At 45.7% G+C, this 19214-nt stretch overlaps 1 protein-coding gene across 1 annotated transcript in view; it reads left to right on the forward strand.

The window, feature by feature from the left end:
- The window catches only part of fn1a (fibronectin 1a), a 49318-nt gene that overhangs the window by 26668 nt on the left and 3436 nt on the right, over nucleotides 1–19214 (forward strand). Inside the window, exons 23-38 of the mRNA XM_048239145.1 lie at nucleotides 212–298; nucleotides 489–680; nucleotides 1305–1577; nucleotides 3740–3931; nucleotides 4275–4364; nucleotides 6499–6765; nucleotides 6932–7051; nucleotides 9303–9467; nucleotides 10195–10350; nucleotides 11038–11151; nucleotides 11478–11747; nucleotides 16703–16890; nucleotides 18094–18181; nucleotides 18317–18496; nucleotides 18677–18766; nucleotides 18981–19169. Of these exons, the coding sequence (XP_048095102.1) occupies nucleotides 212–298; nucleotides 489–680; nucleotides 1305–1577; nucleotides 3740–3931; nucleotides 4275–4364; nucleotides 6499–6765; nucleotides 6932–7051; nucleotides 9303–9467; nucleotides 10195–10350; nucleotides 11038–11151; nucleotides 11478–11747; nucleotides 16703–16890; nucleotides 18094–18181; nucleotides 18317–18496; nucleotides 18677–18766; nucleotides 18981–19169 (2661 nt within the window). The remainder of the gene's footprint in view (nucleotides 1–211; nucleotides 299–488; nucleotides 681–1304; nucleotides 1578–3739; nucleotides 3932–4274; nucleotides 4365–6498; nucleotides 6766–6931; nucleotides 7052–9302; nucleotides 9468–10194; nucleotides 10351–11037; nucleotides 11152–11477; nucleotides 11748–16702; nucleotides 16891–18093; nucleotides 18182–18316; nucleotides 18497–18676; nucleotides 18767–18980; nucleotides 19170–19214) is intronic.

Genomic DNA, 19214 nt, shown 5'->3' on the forward strand with positions numbered 1-19214 from the left:
ATAACCCACCTTACTGTAACATAGAAAGTTTATTTTAAATGAATACTTTATTTTACATGTGCTCACAAGCCACATATTTTCTTAATTTTACGCAATGCCTACAAAGTGAATGGCAGTTCTGTGATAGCTGTAGATATTGAAGACTTAGCTGACATAGCTGTTAGTACATAATTAATTAATTTGTTAATTAATGTAATTTAATTTTTTTCAGCTCTGTCCCCTCCCACTGACCTGAAACTCGAGTCCAATCCCAACACAGGAGAGCTGACGGTCCAATGGGGAGACACCAATTCTCCAGGTGACTCCTCCCCTTCAGCTCATGAGAGGTTTAGCTTTATATAAAGCTGTGGAAAGGCAAACAAATGACGTCCAGATTTGAAGACATTCTAAGAGGCCTGGCTGCACAAAGACTCCTCAGAGCAGAAATCTGACCAAATGTACTTGATCTTTCATTTTAACCCATTAAAACCCTCCCTGCCATGCTTCAGACATCACCGGCTACAGAGTGACATGCACCCCGACCAATGGGCAGGAAGGAAACTCTGTGGAGGAGTTTGTGAAGGCGGGCCAGACCTCGTGCACCCTGGAGAACCTCAGCCCTGGCGTGGAGTACAGCGTCAGCGTGGTCACCGTCAAGGACGACATGGAGAGCTCGCCCGTCTCCACCATCGTCACTCAGGGTGAGCACCTAACGCCGTGACCTTTGAACTCTGACCTGTCTCAACCCCTGGTCTGAAGATCTGTCCACCCACACTAAGTGTGTATGTGTGTGCGTGTGGATCAGGCACTGATTCTCAGCCTAATGTCTGAAATCGTCATGGCATTAGTGAGTTTTGATGGTAAACAAGTGTTGATAAATAAGAGGCGTGTGGTGGATTAACTAGCTGCCCCTACTCTGCAAAACCATTAAATGTAAAATGCAGAATTATATTTAATGACTTATAATATTGCTGTGGTGATTTGGTCTTTCTCTAACATGTTTCTTGCTTACTACTGATGAAGTGATATGAGCACACAAGTGTAGGGGCACTATTTATATCCGACCCTTTAACACTTGTGATGTGATGGTGACCAACCCATGTCATATCGCTGGTTACGTGTGCTTGGTCTTCCATGGGATCACAACTGTACCATGTGGAAGGCCTCATTTTTCCCTCCGGCAGAAGTCACACTCAACAATGACTGTGTGTGTGCTTCTCTGTGTCCTTGTGTGTGTGTGTCTGTGTTTGTCCTCCTGTGTGTGTGTGTGTGTGTGTGTGTGTGCACCATCTGCCCTTTCTCCCACCCGTTCTAATCCTGCTCAGAAATCCCCAAGCTCACGGATCTGGACTTTGTGGACGTCACCGACACCACCATCGGCCTTAGCTGGAGCCCGCTCAACTTCACCACGGTGACAGGCTACCGTGTCACGGTGGTCGCCGCCGGCGACAGCGTGCCCATCTTCGAGGACATGGTGGAGCCCACCACCGGCTACTACACCGTCTACGGCTTGGAGCCTGGCATCGATTATGACATCACCGTCGTCACGGTCACAGAGAAGGGCGAGAGCGAGCCCACCACAATCACCCAGCAGACGGGTAAGTGGACATCCGGGGTGTGTGTGGGGTGGGGGGGTTAAAGGTCATAATGTGTTTCCACTGAATCCATCACCATCGCATTCTGGCTGTGATGCTGATTTCAGATGCATTAAAGGAGTGGCATTAGTCAAAACTGGACTAGGCACACCGTATTGAAAGCAGTGCAGTGCGGAGAGCTGTTTCTCGGACTCTTCTGAAATTAAGTGTGGAGGAATAGCAAACACTGACCATAGAGATGACCATCAGTTCTGGTGACGCAGCGCAGATCGACCTGGTGGAGAATAGGAGCTAGTCTCTGCCCTCTCATTAGTGGGGTTACAGGGTTCTTCTCGTAGGGGTACAGACAGGGAGCAAAGACACGAAGAAGGAATAGTGTCACTGGAGTACTAATTGTTTGTGTGTGTGTGTGTGTGTGTGTTTTGTGTGCGTTTGTGTTTGTGTTTGGTTTTGTGTGCGTTTGTGCGTGTGTGTTCGAATGGCGTTTGAGCAGCCTGTGCAGGACATGAATTTCTGAAATGACTTCAGTTTTTCTTGGGACTGTTGGAGAGCGTCCCACACACATGGTTCAGCAGAGTGTTCTCACCAGTGCTTGGAACTGTTTGGTTGTGTGCGAAAAGTGTGGAAAATGGCCCTCAAAACTGACCCAGACTTTCCACCAGATGTCTCCTCACTCTTCTCCGTTTGATTAAGCTGACCTAATCCTTTTGCAGCAAAGTTTGTTCTGTCAGTTACACAGCTCTCCGTTGTCATATTCTGACCACACACACACACACACACACACACACACACATTCCTACAAAGGCACAGAGAAATGCTCATGTCAGTCACACTGTCTCATACACACACGCACACGCGCAACACACACACACACACACACACACACACATACACACACGCACACACACGCACACACATACAAACACTGTGCTGTGTGATGTCATTGTTCTGGAGCTGTGTGTTCAAGTTCATTAGCTGAGAGACAGTTAAGTGAAGCAGGATGTGTGATGGAGCCAACTTTTGTAATCACCATCAGTTATCAGTGCTGTGGGTCACACACACACACACACACACACACGCACGGACACACACAGAGGCATGATACACACAGACGCACACAGTAAATTCTACATCAGTTATCAGTCCTGTGGGTTATACACACACACAAGATGCACACATGTGCACACACATACACACACACTCACATTCCTACAAAGGCACAGAGAAATGCTCATGTCACAGTCACACTGTCTCATACACAGACACACACACACACACATGGGCACATTTTGTAATCACCATGAATTATCAGCATGTGGGTTATGGGGACACTCTCTCTCTCTCTCTCTCTCTCTCTCTCTCTCTCTCTCTCTCTCTCTTGCAATCTTTCTCTCTATAGATATATATATATATATGTCTCTCTCAATCTGTCTCTCTGTCTTTAACCCCCATTTTAGTATATGTTGTGTCTATCCCTGTGTGTGTGAGACAGGAAGAGAGTGTGAGAAAGTGTAGGAACCTGCTGGAGAGGAAAGAGGTGAACTAGGAGACTTGCATATGCTTTTCATCTAGGCTGTGTGTGTGCTTGCACTGTGCATGTGGGGTGGGGGTGCACTGTGTGTGTGTGTGTGTGTGTGTGTGTTCTGGTTTGAAGCGCAGCTGGTAGTAGGCTGTGAAGTATTAATTTGTTTCATCTCTCTCGGTTGGCAGTTTCAGAGCCGTAGCCTATTTTCACTCCTCTGTCTCTTTGTTCTCTTCCTCCTTCCTTTTAACGTACACGATGTTCTCTCGTTCAGTGGCTCCCCCACGCTCCGGTTTATATGTTTTTTAAATCGCCATAAAACTACTGGTTCTGTGTGTTGGCCTCTTTTATATAGCAATCCTGCATTTTGAATAACCCCAACCATCAGACCCCATTTCATATTATTTCAGTTTGTTTTCACAAAGTGTAATTATGAAGTTTTTGCATAATTTTTTATTCCATCTAGCTTCAGTGTTCAATATATAAATTGTGTTTGTAAACCACAGATAATGTATAGAGAACGTTATCCTCAACAATAAGAAACTAACCCTGATTTGTCCCTTATTAGACTTTGTCTGATCTGTGCGTTTACTCTCTCTTTCTTACCCTCTTTTCTCTCCTCCTCCTCCTCCTCCTCCTGCAGCTGTTCCGGCTCCAACGGATCTCGGCTTCAGTGATGTCGGCCCGGAGAGCATGCTGGTGTCGTGGACCGCCCCCATCGTCCCCAACAAGGCGGACATTAACCGCTTCATCGTGCGTTACCACCCCATCGACAGCGACGATGACATCACCGAACGCAGCGTCAGCGCCGCCTTCAACAATCTGATTCTGCGCGGTAAGATGACCTCAGTGACCCTCGCCAAAGACCAGTGGCCTCAGTGACCCTCGCCAAAGACCAGGGACCTCAGTGACCCTCGCCAAAGACCAGGGGCCTCAGTGACCCTCACCAAAGACCAGGGGCCATTTAGTTTTCTTTCAGTCTTTCCTAGGATTCATTACTGTGACATGTCTGATGCTGTCACAACTAAATACTAAATAACAACTTAAATAATGTGTTCACTCATAAACACACACACACACACACACACACACACACACACACACACACACACACACACACACACACACACACACACACACACACACACCCACTCTGATATTGGCTGTGTGTTTTCCAGACCTGCTCCCCAACACGGAGTACCTGGTGAGTGTGGTGTGTGTTTACGAACAGCGGGAGAGCTCTCCAGTGGTCGGCACTCAGAGAACACGTGAGTAATTAGTTATTATTCAATTATTAGAGTAATTAGAGTTATTATTCAATTATTAGAGTAATTAGAGTTATAATTCAATTATTAGAGTAATTAGAGTTATTATTACATTATTAGAGTTATTATTCAATTATTAGAGTAATTAGAGTTATTATTCAATTATTAGTAGTAATTATTAAGGTATATGTATGAAAAAGCAGCCATAGTGTTGATAATCAAACGGGTAATCAAAATGGACTGCATTTATATAGCACTTTTTTAGTGTTCTGTAGCGCTGTACAGAGTAATGCCTCACATTCACCCATTCACTCATGCATTCATACACTGATGGCAGAGGCTGCCATGCAAGGTGCCTACCAGCACATTGAAGGGTAGAATAGGGTTGGTTTGCTCATAATCATATGTACTTTATTCATGACTTGTAAGCATCAAGTTGAATAGTGTTTTTCAGTCAGAGAGGAAAGAGCAGGAAGCCTCTGAAGATGCAGGCATTATTAGAATCATCAAGAAGCCACTGAAGATGCAGGCATTATTAGAATCATCAAGAAGCCACTGAAGATGCAGGCATTATTAGAATCATCAAGAAGCCACTGAAGATGCAGGCATTATTAGAATCATCAAGAAGCCACTGAAGATGCAGGCATTATTAGAATCATCAAGAAGCCACTGAAGATGCAGGCATTATTAGAATCATCAAGAAGCCACTGAAGATGCAGGCATTATTAGAATCATCAAGAAGCCACTGAAGATGCAGGCATTATTAGAATCATCAAGAAGCCACTGAAGATGCAGGCATTATTAGAATCATCAAGAAGCCACTGAAGATGCAGGCATTATTAGAATCATCAAGAAGCCTCTGAAGATGCAGGCATTATTAGAATCATCAAGAAGCCTGCAGTGTGCAGGGACTCGCAGGTTAACTTCATCTCCCAACTCCAGTTCCAGTGCCACACCGCCACAGAGCAGGTTAACTTCATCTCCCAACTCCACACTGCCACAGAGATAGGAGTTTTTATGATCTACATCATACTCTTGCAAATGCATGATCTCCTCTCCACTCATAAACATCTTGATATCCATATAGCGATTGTATAGTGAATCCCTGACAGTGAATCTGAAGTAGTAGACTCCCCTGACAGGAGCTGTGAAGAAGCCTGTCGTGCTGCTGTAGGCCTGTCCAACATGGTGATGATTTTGGTGAAGACCAAGTTCAACTCAGTATTCCCAGCGTGTATGAACCCTGAGTCAGTCAGAGCTGCTGAGAATGCCACCTTGGGTTGCTCTGTGATCTCATTCTCCAGATTCTCTATATCAGTCTCAATGTCAGTCTGGTGTTCACTGCTGTCAGCTTTACATCTTGTACTGCAGTTTCCATCTTCAGGTTCTCCACCTCAGTCTCAGTGGCACCCAGTCTGGACTTCACAACAGCCACCTCAGTCATGACATCTTTATTTTCAGGGGCATCAATGACATGATCTCAGGAGGCATTACTCTGCTAATTCTCTGTATAATCCTTCAATATTATATAAAACAAATAACAGACTGAATAAATGCAAAACACACCTTTGCATGTAAGTGACAGACTCAGTACTCCAGTCTGACGCCTGCCAGTCTGTCAGTCATGTATCCTAGTCGAGACGGCATGTGTGTGTTTAGTATTCTCCCCAGAGCTTACTGCTGCCAAATTCTCTCATTACGGTGTACTTTTGATCTGAGCATGTGAGGGCATTATCAGAAAACACACTTGGTCACTTTGGCACTGACCAGGACTAGAGAGTGGGTGTCACAGATGGCTCGGTCAGAAGACCGCATGTGTGACCTTGCTCATGAAGAGTACAGTGCTGGCTTATCTATATTTTAGTACATTTTCTTTCTAGAGATTTACAAATTATAGTAACTGTTAAATCCTCCTCTCTTCCTGACTCTGCCCTGGTCCCCACTTTTTACCCAGAAGCCAGAACATTGTCTTTGGCCAGGAAATTAGTCTTTTTCTGGGAATACCCAGAGATCACTAGGAACCTATGTATTTGTTTGTTATTTGAGGAATGTGTCTGTCTGTTACAGTATCATATGTGCTTATTACTGTGGCAGTATCATATATGTCTCTGTCCCTCTCTGTCCCTCTCCTGTGCAGTCCTGGACTCCCCGACGGGCCTGCGCTTCTCGGAGATCTCCACCAGCTCGTTCACGGTGCACTGGCAGGCTCCGGGGGCGGCCATCACGGGCTACCGGTTGCGCTACCAGATGGCGCGCGGCGGACGGGCCAAGGACGAGCGCCTGCCGCCCTCCCGCAGCCACTTCACGCTGACCGGGCTCAGCCCAGAGACGGACTACAGCATCAGCGTCTACGCCGTCAGCGGAGGCCAGGAGAGCCGGCCGCTCACCGGCCAGCAGGCAACAAGTACGCCGACGCTGATTGGTTGATTTAGGGACCAGGCTGTCTAAAAAATCCCAACTACATATTTTCCCCAAATCGTGCAGCCCTACAGAACCACAGAATCTGTGTTGTCTGATGGTGCTCTTTTGTATAAACAATACGTTTCCCCCTCTGTTTCTTCGTACTTTAGTCTCGGACGCCCCCACTGACCTGGAGGTGACCACTTCCTCCCCTACCAGCATCACGGTGCGCTGGGACGCCCCGTCCTCTGTGACCGTCAGATACTACAGGATCACCCATGGGGAGACCGGTGAGAATGAGAATGAAGATATCCCAACAAACACGTAACGTTCAGGGAACGTTCCTTAAACCTTACTAGTCTGCTTTTAGTTTTGTGTTGGAGTCGGTGTAGCTCCCATGGTAACAGGTTAGAGCTTGTACATTGTAGTGTTGTCACGATACCAAAATTATGACTTCGATACGATACCTGCCATAAATATCACGATGCTCGATATTGAAACGATACTACGGCGAAATCCTAAGATATCTGGAAAAGAAAGGACTCATACCTCCTCCAAGTGAATTGAGTCATTTGTGTTGAATTCGGTGCACTTTTGTAGTGTGCAGGTCAATTCTGGGTTCTAAACTTCCTACATAATTATTATTTTTATATTATTTTTTTCTATTAATATTATATTATGTCAGTAAAATAGTAGGCCTACTTTGTGTGATTAAGTCCTTTATTTTTTGTTATAGTTAATTTACATTGTGTTGTGTCTTGCCAATAAAGTAGCTTTAAATAGCCAAACTAGTCTAGATCAAGGTCAGTGTTGAAATTACTGCAAAAAAGTTGCCTACATAGCATAACAACATACACATGCAATAATACAACAACAACGTCTACAATGACCTATTCATTTGGACAACTTGATACAGCTCTATACAGGCGAAAGTTACCTTGTTTTGTTCTAGCGTACCGTAACGTCTGGCTTTAAACAGCTGTAATGCAGTCTAACGTTCTGGCAAGCACACCAATTGCCTACCTTGTTCTTGCCCATCTGAAATAACTCCTCTAGCTTTGCTGCCTCCATACTTTCTGTTTTTGTTGTTTAAACTTGTGATATCCATGATGAGTATTGCGTTAGTGAATTAGCTCAACATTGTGTGCTGATAACCATATGTAGATACCCGAAAACAAGAGAACAAGTAAAGAAAACAAGTAGCCTAGTTGCGTGCCTGCGTGCATATTCTTTCTCCTGCTCAAACAAAATGTGTGTGCGTTAATTTTGATAACGTGTTCACTAAGTCACGTAATAGAAAATTGTAAATAGCCTGATGGCATGCAGCTAATGGGATACTGTGCATAGTTGGGAAGGTATGGTGGGCCAATTTGGTGTGAATACACATTACACACACACATACAGTACAAGGGAAATTTTCTCTCGTTGAGTAGCCTAGCCTGATGGTACGCACAGTGCGTACGGACGTACACCTGCAGGCGCGCCTGATTACAGCTCGTTATGTCTCGTCAAAATGATTACAGCTCGTTATGTCTCGTCAAAATTCATTGATGAATGAAGGTTCGCTTTATCCCAGAGAACCTTACTTGTTTCACTTAGGCTAGACTAAAACAGAAGAGAAGAACTTGGCACTAACCATGTAGTCGTGGTTTTCTATAGCATATTAAGTTAACCTGTCGCTCTTTGAACAAAAATGTTGGGATATGTCTGCGAGGTGTTTAGCCAAGTTCCATGCGTAGCCTACTGCTTTTAAATGACTTTGAAACATATTTCACAAACGGGCCTCTGTGTATCCGATGGCTTGCCTTCACTATTCGCGATGTATCCGAAATAGTTGCAGATTTCACTTCACCTTTTGTTTTATCCACAAGGCCGAGGACGGTCGGCAAAGAACTACTGTATGTTGACGTTGGCTGCGCACTCACTCACTCAGAGCTGCCTGCTTGACACGCCCACTTGCCTAGATGTATGCAAGGAGCAGTGAGAGCAGCAGTTCACGCAGACACAGAACGTTAATTTTAATAAAGCATCGATTCTAAAAACGTCGGAAATCGTATCGTTCTTTTGCGTGAAGGCATCGTGATACCTTTTTAGTATCGATACACCGTGCAACACTAGTACATTGACACGTGCGTCTCGAGCCGTGCTGAAACCGCGTACATGCTAGGAATAGGACTCACCCCTATTTTTTCACGCCACACGCAAGCATGTTGGAAGCGTTTCCATTCAAAACAGTTTTAATTGGCAGAGAGGCCGCCACAGCACTGCATCAGACAGACTTCTGGTAAGCAAAGACGTAGAAAACTCCACGCAGTCGCCATGCAAGTGACATGCAACAGACACGCGACGTTCACGCCACGTTCCCGGTGTAAAACGGGCCTTATACACATTGCCATTAAAGAATTCAGGACCAGCTTTAAAGATTCTTTATTCATTTAAATCATCTTTGAAGTCTACAGACCAAACAAACCAAAGACATCTGTACATTGCCATCCCACTGTGCACTGGTCTCTTAATCCTTTTGTCTTCCTCTGTGTCCAGGAGGCGAGAGCCTGCCCAAGGAGTTCACCGTCCCTGGCACCCAGTCCACTGCCACCATCACCAACCTGCGGCCTGGCACTGACTACACTGTCACCGTCTACGCCGTCACTGGCAGAGGGGACAGCCCCGCCTCCAGCACCCCCATCTCCGTCAGACACAAGACAGGTGAGACTTCACACAGGTCTGGACAGAACCGGTCTAATTCATATTAGAGACAGGTGAGACTTCACACAGGTCTGGACAGAACCGGTCTAATTCATATTAGAGACAGGTGAGACATCGCACAGGTCCACCGACTGCTAAAGAGAAACATGATCTGTCTATATCACTCAAAACCTTGGAGAGGTTTGCAGGAGATGTGCAAACAAGCACCGTGTCTATATCACACACAGTTGTGTAGGCTGTAGCAATAAATTATACACCTCTGGCTGGGTTTGCAGACTAGCAGTTGATGTGATGGGTGTTCAAGATGTGAAACCATGTGATCGTGATGACGGCTCTGCCACTGGTATTCACATCACACACGACACAGTAAATCAGTCAGGTGTGGATGCTTTCCTCCATTTGTGTGGCATGCACTGCTGTCGGTGTCACAGAGACGCTTGTTAAATCACCTGATATGTGTGCTGACCAATAGAACGCTTCCATGTCACGAGTAGTTCTGACATGTTGACAAGAGTGCAGTGAAAGAACCTTTCGTCGTTTGTTTAATTAGGAGTTGCCTTGCATAATATGAAAATGCATTTTACAGATACATACAAAGTTATGTAAGAACATGTTTGGGAGCTTTCCATGTGAAGCAGCAATGGTAGACCTCTCTGTCAGTCTGTATGTAATGACAATATTCTGACTCTCTTTCTTTCTCTCTCTCTCTCTCTCCCTCTTTTTGCAGACATTGAGTCCCCCTCAGAGCTGGAAGTGACCGATGTGAAGGACAGCACCATCACGGTGCGCTGGACCCCGGCCGCGGGCCCCGTCACGGGGTACAGGGTCACGGGGGTCCCCCGTAATGGACAGGGCCCCTCCTTCACTGAGACCGTCGCTCCAGGTGAGACTTACCATAAACTTCAAGCTTACTGGAACTGAAGCATGATCAGTGTTGAAGCATAGACGCCTAAAAAGTGTATAGATAGATCTATAGTGAACAGTTAACAGTGATCAGTGATCCTAGGGCAAAAAGAGAACACCACGTTTAGAAGGCATTTAAACAATATTGATGTTGAACTGTTGAACTTTTCAAGTACCATATTTCTTAACATATCCATCATTGCTGTATCTCCATTGTGGACTTGAAGAGCTAACAGGTTTTAAACAGCAGTTAATCTTTCTGTATTGAGTCATTTGGATGTAGCTCGTAAGGCATGCAGCCATTTCAAACCACAGCAGTCGAAAAGGCATGTAAGCTTTGAAAAGATGTTTGACAATACATTTGGCACTTCACAGAAGCCTCGGAGTTAAACAGACCCAACACTTTCAAATTTCAAACTGAAGGTCCACACCTGTTATCCCAGGACTGTTGAAGGCCTCGTGATGAAGGCCTAATGATTATATTGTTGTGAATATTGTTCATGTCAGTGTGACTGTGGTGCTTATTTCAAGATTTATTCATTTCGCAGAGGCTTTTTCCAAAAGCAACTTACATATCCACAATACCACAAAGTGTAAATTACGCTAACACCATTTTTAACAAGGTGCTGCGTACGGAATGTTTACCGTTCATCTTTTGCCACTGCAGACCAGACTGAGATGACCTTCTCAGGCCTGATGCCCACGATGGAGTACGTGTTGAGTGTCTACGCTCTGGGACAAGATGGGGAGAGTCCTCCACTCGTGGAGACCGTTGTCACCAGTGAGTTTAAAAGCAATTCCCATCCCATAATGAGTCATATAGGACCTTATAGACACTTTGTAGATGGCTTGTGAATAGTTCATAAGCTGTTTATAAGCAGGTATTTGTTTGTTTAAAAGTGTTAAGTGCATGTTGCCGTTTAAGTGCATGTTTAAGTGCATGTTGCCGTTTCAGAGATCAAAAAGCTCTTCAGAAGTGACTTATGAGTTTGTGGCCATCACGTCATCTGGGTTCCTGTGATGTTTGAAACTAAGCTATCAGCGCCACCTGCTGGTCAATGTCCAACCCTTTGACCTTTTTTATCTTTATTCCTGCCTTCTCTCTAGCCGTTGACCGGCCCAAGGACCTGACCTTCTCCGAGGTGGAGGGCACGTCCTTGCGCATCAGCTGGGACAGCCCCGACGGCCACGTGAGCTCCTACCGCGTCACCTACTCCAGCCCTGAGGAGGGCGAGAGAGTGCTGTTCCCGCCACCGCGCCCAAACGACGAGTCAGCCACCATCCATGGCCTGCGGCCCGGCACAGAGTACACGGTCAAGGTCATCGCTCTGCACGACCTCACCCCCAGTCCAGCACTGGTGGGAACACAAGCCACAGGTAAGCCTCCCATAACATGTCTAGTATTCTGGACAGTGAATATGATAAAGGTTATACATAGTTATATAATAGGTATATAATAGTGCCAATAATTGTGAGCAACGTGTTTTTGTTAAAAATATTTATTTATTTATGAGATTTTCCTTTTTCTCAAAATAAATTTGCATCCCTTCAAGGTTGGATTGTTTTTTCATTGTGAGATCACAATAAGTCCCCAACAGATTATTTTTTATACAAGGATACAAGGATACAAGGAAGTTTATTGTCACATTCATATAGTTACTGGAAGTAAGAAATGCAGTGAAATTATGTCTGGTGTCAGCCTATTTGTGCATAAATAAAAAGTGGGAAGCTGTAGATTAAAAAGGTGGGGGGAGGATTGGGATTGGGTGGGGGCACCAACAAGGAGCACCCAAGGCAACAGGGGCAAGGAAAACTCCCTTACCAAGGAAGAAACCTTGGGCAGATCCACGGCTCAAGGGGCTAACCCAACTGCCAGGGGTCTTGGTGTGTGTGTTGGGGGATGACAGGGAGATGGGATAGTGTGCTGTGTATGTGGGGAGAGGGCAGTGTGCAATATGTGTGTTGGAGAAGCTTCCTCATGAGACAATGTGCTGTGTATTGGGGCAGTGTGCTGTAAGTATGTTGGGGATGTGTGTTGGAGAAGCTTCCTGATGAAATAATGTGCTGTGTATGTAGGGGGGGTGCAGGGACTTACTATTGCAAGCAGAGTACTGTATGTAATGTATGTGGTGATGACAGTGAAGATGTGTGTGTGGGCGGGAGGGGAGGGGAGCAGTGACTGTGTGTGTGTGTGTGTGTGTGTGTGTGTGTAGTGTGGGTAGGTGGGGGCAGTGTGCTGTAAGCATGTAGAGGATGTGTGTTGGAGAAGATCCTGAAGACAATGTGCTGTGTATGTGGGGGCAGTGTGCAGCAAGTATGTAGAGGAGGCTTACTGTAGCAAGCAGTGTGCTGTATGTATGTGAGGTGATGACAGTGATGATGTAAGTGTGTGTGTGTTGGGGGGGGGGGACTTACTATTGCAAGCAGAGTACTGTATGTAATGTATGTGAGTGATGACAGTGAAGATGTGTGTGGGCGGGAGGGTGAGCAGTGACTGTGTGTGTGTGTGTGTAGTGTGTGTGTGGTAGGTGGGGGCAGTGTGCTGTAAGTATGTAGAGGATGTGTGTTGGAGAAGATCCTGAAGACAATGTGCTGTGTATGTGGGGGGCAGTGTGCAGCAAGTATGTAGAGGAGGCTTACTGTAGCAAGCAGTGTGCTGTATGTATGTGAAGTGATGACAGTGATGATGTAAGTGTGTGTGATGGGGGTGGGGTGGGGGTGGGGGGGCAGAAAGGCTAGGCAATCAAGGACATGGGTAGATGGAGGAGAAATCAAAAAATAAATAAAAAAGTGTGCAAAAAGTTGGAGAAAGTCAGATATGTGTGTGTGTGTGTGTGTGTGTGTGTGTGTGTGTGTGTGTGTTTTTTGGCGTGTGATGAAATAAGAAAATAATAAAAGGTCTATAGCATAGGGTGAGGGATGTAAAAGTGCTAAAAAGTCTTGTAGGTGTGTGTGGGTGTGTGTGAGTGCTGAGGGGAGTGCAAAGAGTGTGTGAGGAGTTGAATGTTTGAGAGTGCAAAGTCAGTATAGTGTGAGTTCAGAGTTGGGAAATGATGGCCTGGGGAATGTGTGCAAAAGTATAGTGTGAGTTCAGGGTCCTGGGGAGTCTCTCAGTTCTGGCTTTGTGACTACATAGGCGTCTTCTTGATTTCAGCGGTAGGAATAATCCATTGTTAGGATGAGAAGAGTCCTTCAGAATCTTTTTGGGCTCTTAGGAGTACTCTTCTGGAATAGATATCTTGTAGAGCAGGGAGTTGAGTTCTTATAGTGCGTTCAGCTGGCACTACTCTCTGCAGAGTACTACAATCTCTAACTGTGGAGTTCCCATACCAGGTGATGATGCTACCAGTTAGAACACTCTCAACCGCTGAAGTGTAGAAGGCCTTCATGATGGATGTAGAAACTTTGAATTTCCTTAGCTGACGAAGGAAGTAGAGTCGTTGTCTGGACTTCTTCAGAACATATTGAGTGTTAACAGTCCATGTTAAGTCTTCAGTAATGTGGACACCAAGGTATTTAAAACTTGTGACTCTCTCTACAGGTTGCCCGCTGATCATTAGTGGGGTGTAACTGTAGTTCTGCTGCTGCCTTCTGTAATCCACTACCATTTCCTTGGTTTTATTGATATTCAGTGTCAAGCTGTTAGATTGACACCACTGTCTACCACCTCATCAACCTGATCCAAGTAGAACTGTTCATTGTTGTTACTAATCAGGCCCAAGATCACTGTGTCATCTGCAAACTTGATGATGGAGGTATGACTACTGTTGGCTTTGCAGTCATGTGTGTAGATGTTGTACAGCAGTGGACTCAAAACACACAGCCTTGGGGAGCACCAGTGCTGATGGTTAATGAGTCAGATGTCAGACCCCCACTCTAACCACTTGTGAGCGGTTGGTGAGGAAGTCAAATATCCAGTGACACAGGGTGGTGTTCAGTCCTAAGGCCTTCATCTTTGTGACCAAGGTGAGAGGTACTATAGTGTTGAATGCTGAACTAAAGTCAATGAACAGCATCCTCACATAATTCCCATTCCCCTCCTCCAGGTGAGTTAAGGTGGTGTGCATGAGGTTTGAGATGGCATCCTCTGTAGACCTGTTGGCTCTGTAAGCAAATTATTGGAGGTCGAAGGAAAGGCAGGGAGGGATGAGCAGATAATGTTTTTCACAAGCTTCTCAAAACACTTCATCACTGTAGGCGTCAGGGCTACTGGGCGTAGTCATTCAGACATGATGGACTTTTGTTTTTAGGTACTGGAACAATAACAGACTGCTTGAGGCAAGTAGGAACTGTCTCTTGAGCCAATGATGTGTTAAAGATATAAGTGAACACAGGAGCTAACTGAGCAGCATGGATTTCAAAACCCTGTTAGAAATTCCATCCGTCCAGTAGCTTTTCTACAATTTACCCTCCTAAAGGCATTGCTCACATCGACCTCAGAGACACAGAAAGGTGCATCCTCATTTTGCTTCACATGCTGCAGCTAGTCCAATATAGTCTGTGTTTTCATGTCAAAGCGAGCATAAAAGCATTAAGTTCATCAGGGAGGGCTTTACTCACATTCATCATAGGAGGACTTTCTTTCAAAGCCAGTGATGGTTCGGAGTCCTTTCCACACCCTCTGGATCACCCTCCAAAAATCAGCTTCAACTCTGTCTCTATAAGCGCTTAGCATCTTTAATAGCTCTCGTAAACTATAAGATGCTGCTTTGTAATCCGTCATATCCCTGAAATAAGCCCAGCATTATAAGTCATGGTGCGTGTCTTTAATGCCGTTCTCACTTCTCTATCCACCCATGGTTTCTGGTTAGGAAGCTTCGGATCTTTACAGTTGGGATGATGGAATCAGTTAGCATATTGATGTAACTCAATGATACTTCGTAAACTCATTGATGTCAGCAGAGTTCGTCTTGAACATCTCCCAGTCAACGTTGCTAAGGGCGTCCTGTAGCCTGGCTTCGATTGGTCAGTCCAGTGCTTGACCTCCTTCGTCACTGGGGGAGTCCGTCCGACTTCTCTGTTTGTACATAGGCAGTAGGAAAACAGCGGCATGATCTGATTTTCCGAAAGCTGGTAGAGACTTCGCTTTGTAACTGTTCTTGAACTGTGTGTAGCAGTGATCCAGTGTGTTGTCTGCGTGTAGGGAAGTGAATGTGTTGAATAAATTCAGGCATGGACCTGTTCAGATGTACTTGATTGAAATCACCAGCCACAATAAAGCGCCCTTCAGGGTGCGTGTGTTGTTGTCTATTGAACACTTCTTGCAATTCTGAAACCGCAGCATCTGTGTTGGCTTGTGGAGGAATGTAGACAGCGTTGAATATTACCGAAGTAAACTCACAGGGCAGGTAGAAGGGTCGACAGACGATCGCTAGATGTTCTAGATGAGGCGAGCAGGACTTTGAGAGAACGGTGACATTTCTAGGATCTCACCACTTGCTGTCGTCATGATGCAAACACCGGCACCTTTCGATTTTCCAGATTCCTCAGTCCTGTCAGAGCGAGCAGCAGAGAAAAACTCCACCGGAGTGATGGCACTGTCTGGTACAAGTTCAGTTGTACCAGCCATGTCTCAGTAAAGCATGGAATGTTACAGTCCCTGATGTCTCTTTGAAACTGTATCCTCGCTCTTAGTTCATCCATCTTGTTCACAAGAGACTGGACATTGGCTAGGAGAATGCTAGGCAGTGGAGGCCTATGAGCTCTATTCCGCAATCTGTTATACCGGTTTTTAGTCAACTTTAGCAGAGGTGCCAATAATTCTGGAGGGTACTGTATAGTGATTAGTGATGAAACATGTTCATTGATGGCTATCAATCAGCAAAACAGCTGCTGTTGGAAAAAGTCCACTCTGTTGAAGAGGTTAATGTCTGTGTAGTTGTCTGTTTTTGTGGACATGGTTTACTTAGTCCTATACTACAAGCCACTGCAATGAAGATGTCCTTTGAAAAAAAAGCTTTTCATCATAGACTAGGCTTAGTCCATGTATGGGAAACTAAGCCTTTGTGTTTACATTTCTCCTTCCCATACCTGACCTTTCCTGCTTCACGCTTGATCTCTGTTCATAGCTCAAAAGAGTAACTCATATTTAAGTGCTTTTTTATTCTAGTTATTCATTTCCATCACATGGCTTTCATAGCAGCTTATTTTGAAGTAATTATATGTACAACATTTAGCTTTTGCTAGAAGTCAATGATCCCCTATGCATACATGACCAGCTAAGTGTTTCCATCACTCACATGTAATCTCTCTCTCTCTCTCTCTCTCTCTCTCTCTCTCTCTCTCTCTCTCTCTCCCCCTCCCTCTCCCTCTCCCTCTCTCTCCCCCCATAGCCATCCCTGCCCCCACCAACCTGGAGTTCTCCCAGGTGGGCCCGTCCTCCTTCACCATCACCTGGCGGTCCCCCAGCGCCCAGCTGACCGGCTACCGCGTGGTCATCAACCCCACCAGCAAGAGCGGCCCCGCCAAAGAGATCAACTTGGCTCCCGACTCTACTCAAGTCCATGTGCCCGGCCTCATGGTATGTGTCCATCTCAGTCTGACCACACAGCCAGCAGAGCAGTATTCAGATGCACAAACCAAGGCAAATATTTACAGTAAACTCAAAGGAAGTGTTTGCAAATGTTTGCTAACACTAGTAAATGATCCAAAGATTACTTTTTATTTTGCAAACATACGATGATACTGGATGAAGGCTAGTGTTGAAATTGACAAATTGTCAACACGGTTAACATTTAACATTTAAAAAAAAAAAGAACTTGCATCTTTTCAAAGAATCTAAAAGTGTACCCCAGGTGGCAAGTGCATCAACATAGAAAGGAAACTTAAACAAGATTGATTGAAATAGCACACAATGTTCATGGGTACTTTGAAACAAAGTTTTTCTTGGAAGAAACAGAGGAGAACTCGGGGAAGGCTATGCTAAAGCTTTACTGCATGGTTCCTTGAAATAGAAAGTAGCAACAACATTTATGAATGTAAATTACAACATGGAGTCTGAACTGTAGTTTTAATCTCTGATTTGAGGGTTGCTTGAGAAACTGACATCATATTTTTTGAGGCGAATGGTTTCCTTGATTGCCCTGTCTACTACTTTTTTGCCCTCATAACTTTTTTACAGCTAAAATTGCATTCACCAGATTCACAGCTGTGGGTTTTGGCAGGAAAATCATTGACAGTGACGTCATTGAAAAATATTGTAAAATCTCACATTTAAACTTCTCAAGAAATGTTACAGATTAAATTCTGTGGAAGGTTGATGGTTCTAGAATCATCGATCTTCTCCTCACCCCTGCTTCCACAGCTGTGCTCCAAGTGTGTGCGTGTGTGTGTTTAACCCTGGGGCAGCCATAATGAGAGCCCTCTCTCCCACTGCTGCAGCTGTCTGTGGCCAGAGTGCTCTGAGTCGGCCTCTCCTCTCCTGTCCTCTCCTGTCCTCTCCTCCTCTCTTCTCTCTGCTGTGCTGTGCTCCGACTGTGACCGCATGCCAACTCTCCCCCCAAGGCTATCAAGCTCCTGCTGCACACAGGGCCCAGTCTGTCATTTTCCGCTAGTGTGCGTCTTAACGCGCATTATCAAAGAACTCTCCTCAGCAGATGTAACCAAAGCAACAGATTTGAGAGGAGAATGGAGTTGTGAATGTGTCTCAACTGTCTTTCTCTCTCTCTGTGTGTGTGTGTGTGTGTGTGTGTGTGTGTGTGTGTGTGTGTGTGTGTGTGTATAGGTGGCTACTGCCTATGAAGTCCAGGTGTATGCTCTGAAGAACTCCCTCACCAGCCGTCCTCTGAAAGGAGAGATTAACACTCTAGACAGTGAGTAATTTAAAGCACACCCTCTCAGACACACACACACACACACACACACACACACGATCACCAGCATCAACCCGGTCACAATCTTCCACAACAGCAGCTTTGACCCGGTCACCTTGTCCTTCTCCTCGGCAGACATCAGTCCTCCCCGACGCGTTCGCATCGCCAATGTGAAGGACTCGTCCATCAGTCTCACGTGGCGCTCCAAGACCGACGCCATCTCTGGCTTCCTGGTGGAGGCGATCCCCAGCACAGAGGGCGAGAGCACCATCCAGAGGTCCATCCCCCCAGATTCACGTGGATATACCATCACAGGTATCACGTATCACGCACACACACACACACACACACACACACACACACACACACACTCTCACACTTCCATCACTGATGAAAACTATCAGTACCCAGGTGGAAGACTGCAAGACTTCCTGATTTGTTTACATTTGCCAGAGCGTCTCCATAGTAACTGTGAACATGTGTTTGTCCTCTCAGGCCTGCAGCCGGGCACCACATACAACATCAACATCTACACCCTGAGTGGGACCGGACGCAGTGAACCCTTCCGCCTGACCGCCACCACGAGTAAGAGTCTCTCAATATCCAACACACACACACACACACACACACACACACACACACACACACACACACACACACACACACACACACACACTAATGACCAATTTCAAAGCATGAAAAGAATGTAACTACACAAATGGCAAAACCTTTTAAAACCTAAAAACGTAACTAATAACTCTCTCTCTCTCTCCATCTCTCCCCCGCCCCTTCTCTCCAGCTAAGCCCGTGATCAGCCCCCCCACCAACATCCGCTTCACATCGCTGATGCCCAACGCCATCTCCTTCAGCTGGGAGGCCCCACGCAGCCCCATCACTGGCTACTACATCACCTACGAGCAGGCTGGCGGAGTGCCCAGGGAACTGCTGCCCAGGGTGCCCTCCTCACGCTCCAGCGCCACCATCACTGGTATGCCGTGTGTGTGTATGTGGAAGTGTGTGGGTGTGTGCTTTA

The sequence above is a fragment of the Alosa alosa genome, chromosome 3 (genome assembly GCF_017589495.1).
Source record: "Alosa alosa isolate M-15738 ecotype Scorff River chromosome 3, AALO_Geno_1.1, whole genome shotgun sequence".
Taxonomy (NCBI): domain Eukaryota; kingdom Metazoa; phylum Chordata; class Actinopteri; order Clupeiformes; family Clupeidae; genus Alosa; species Alosa alosa.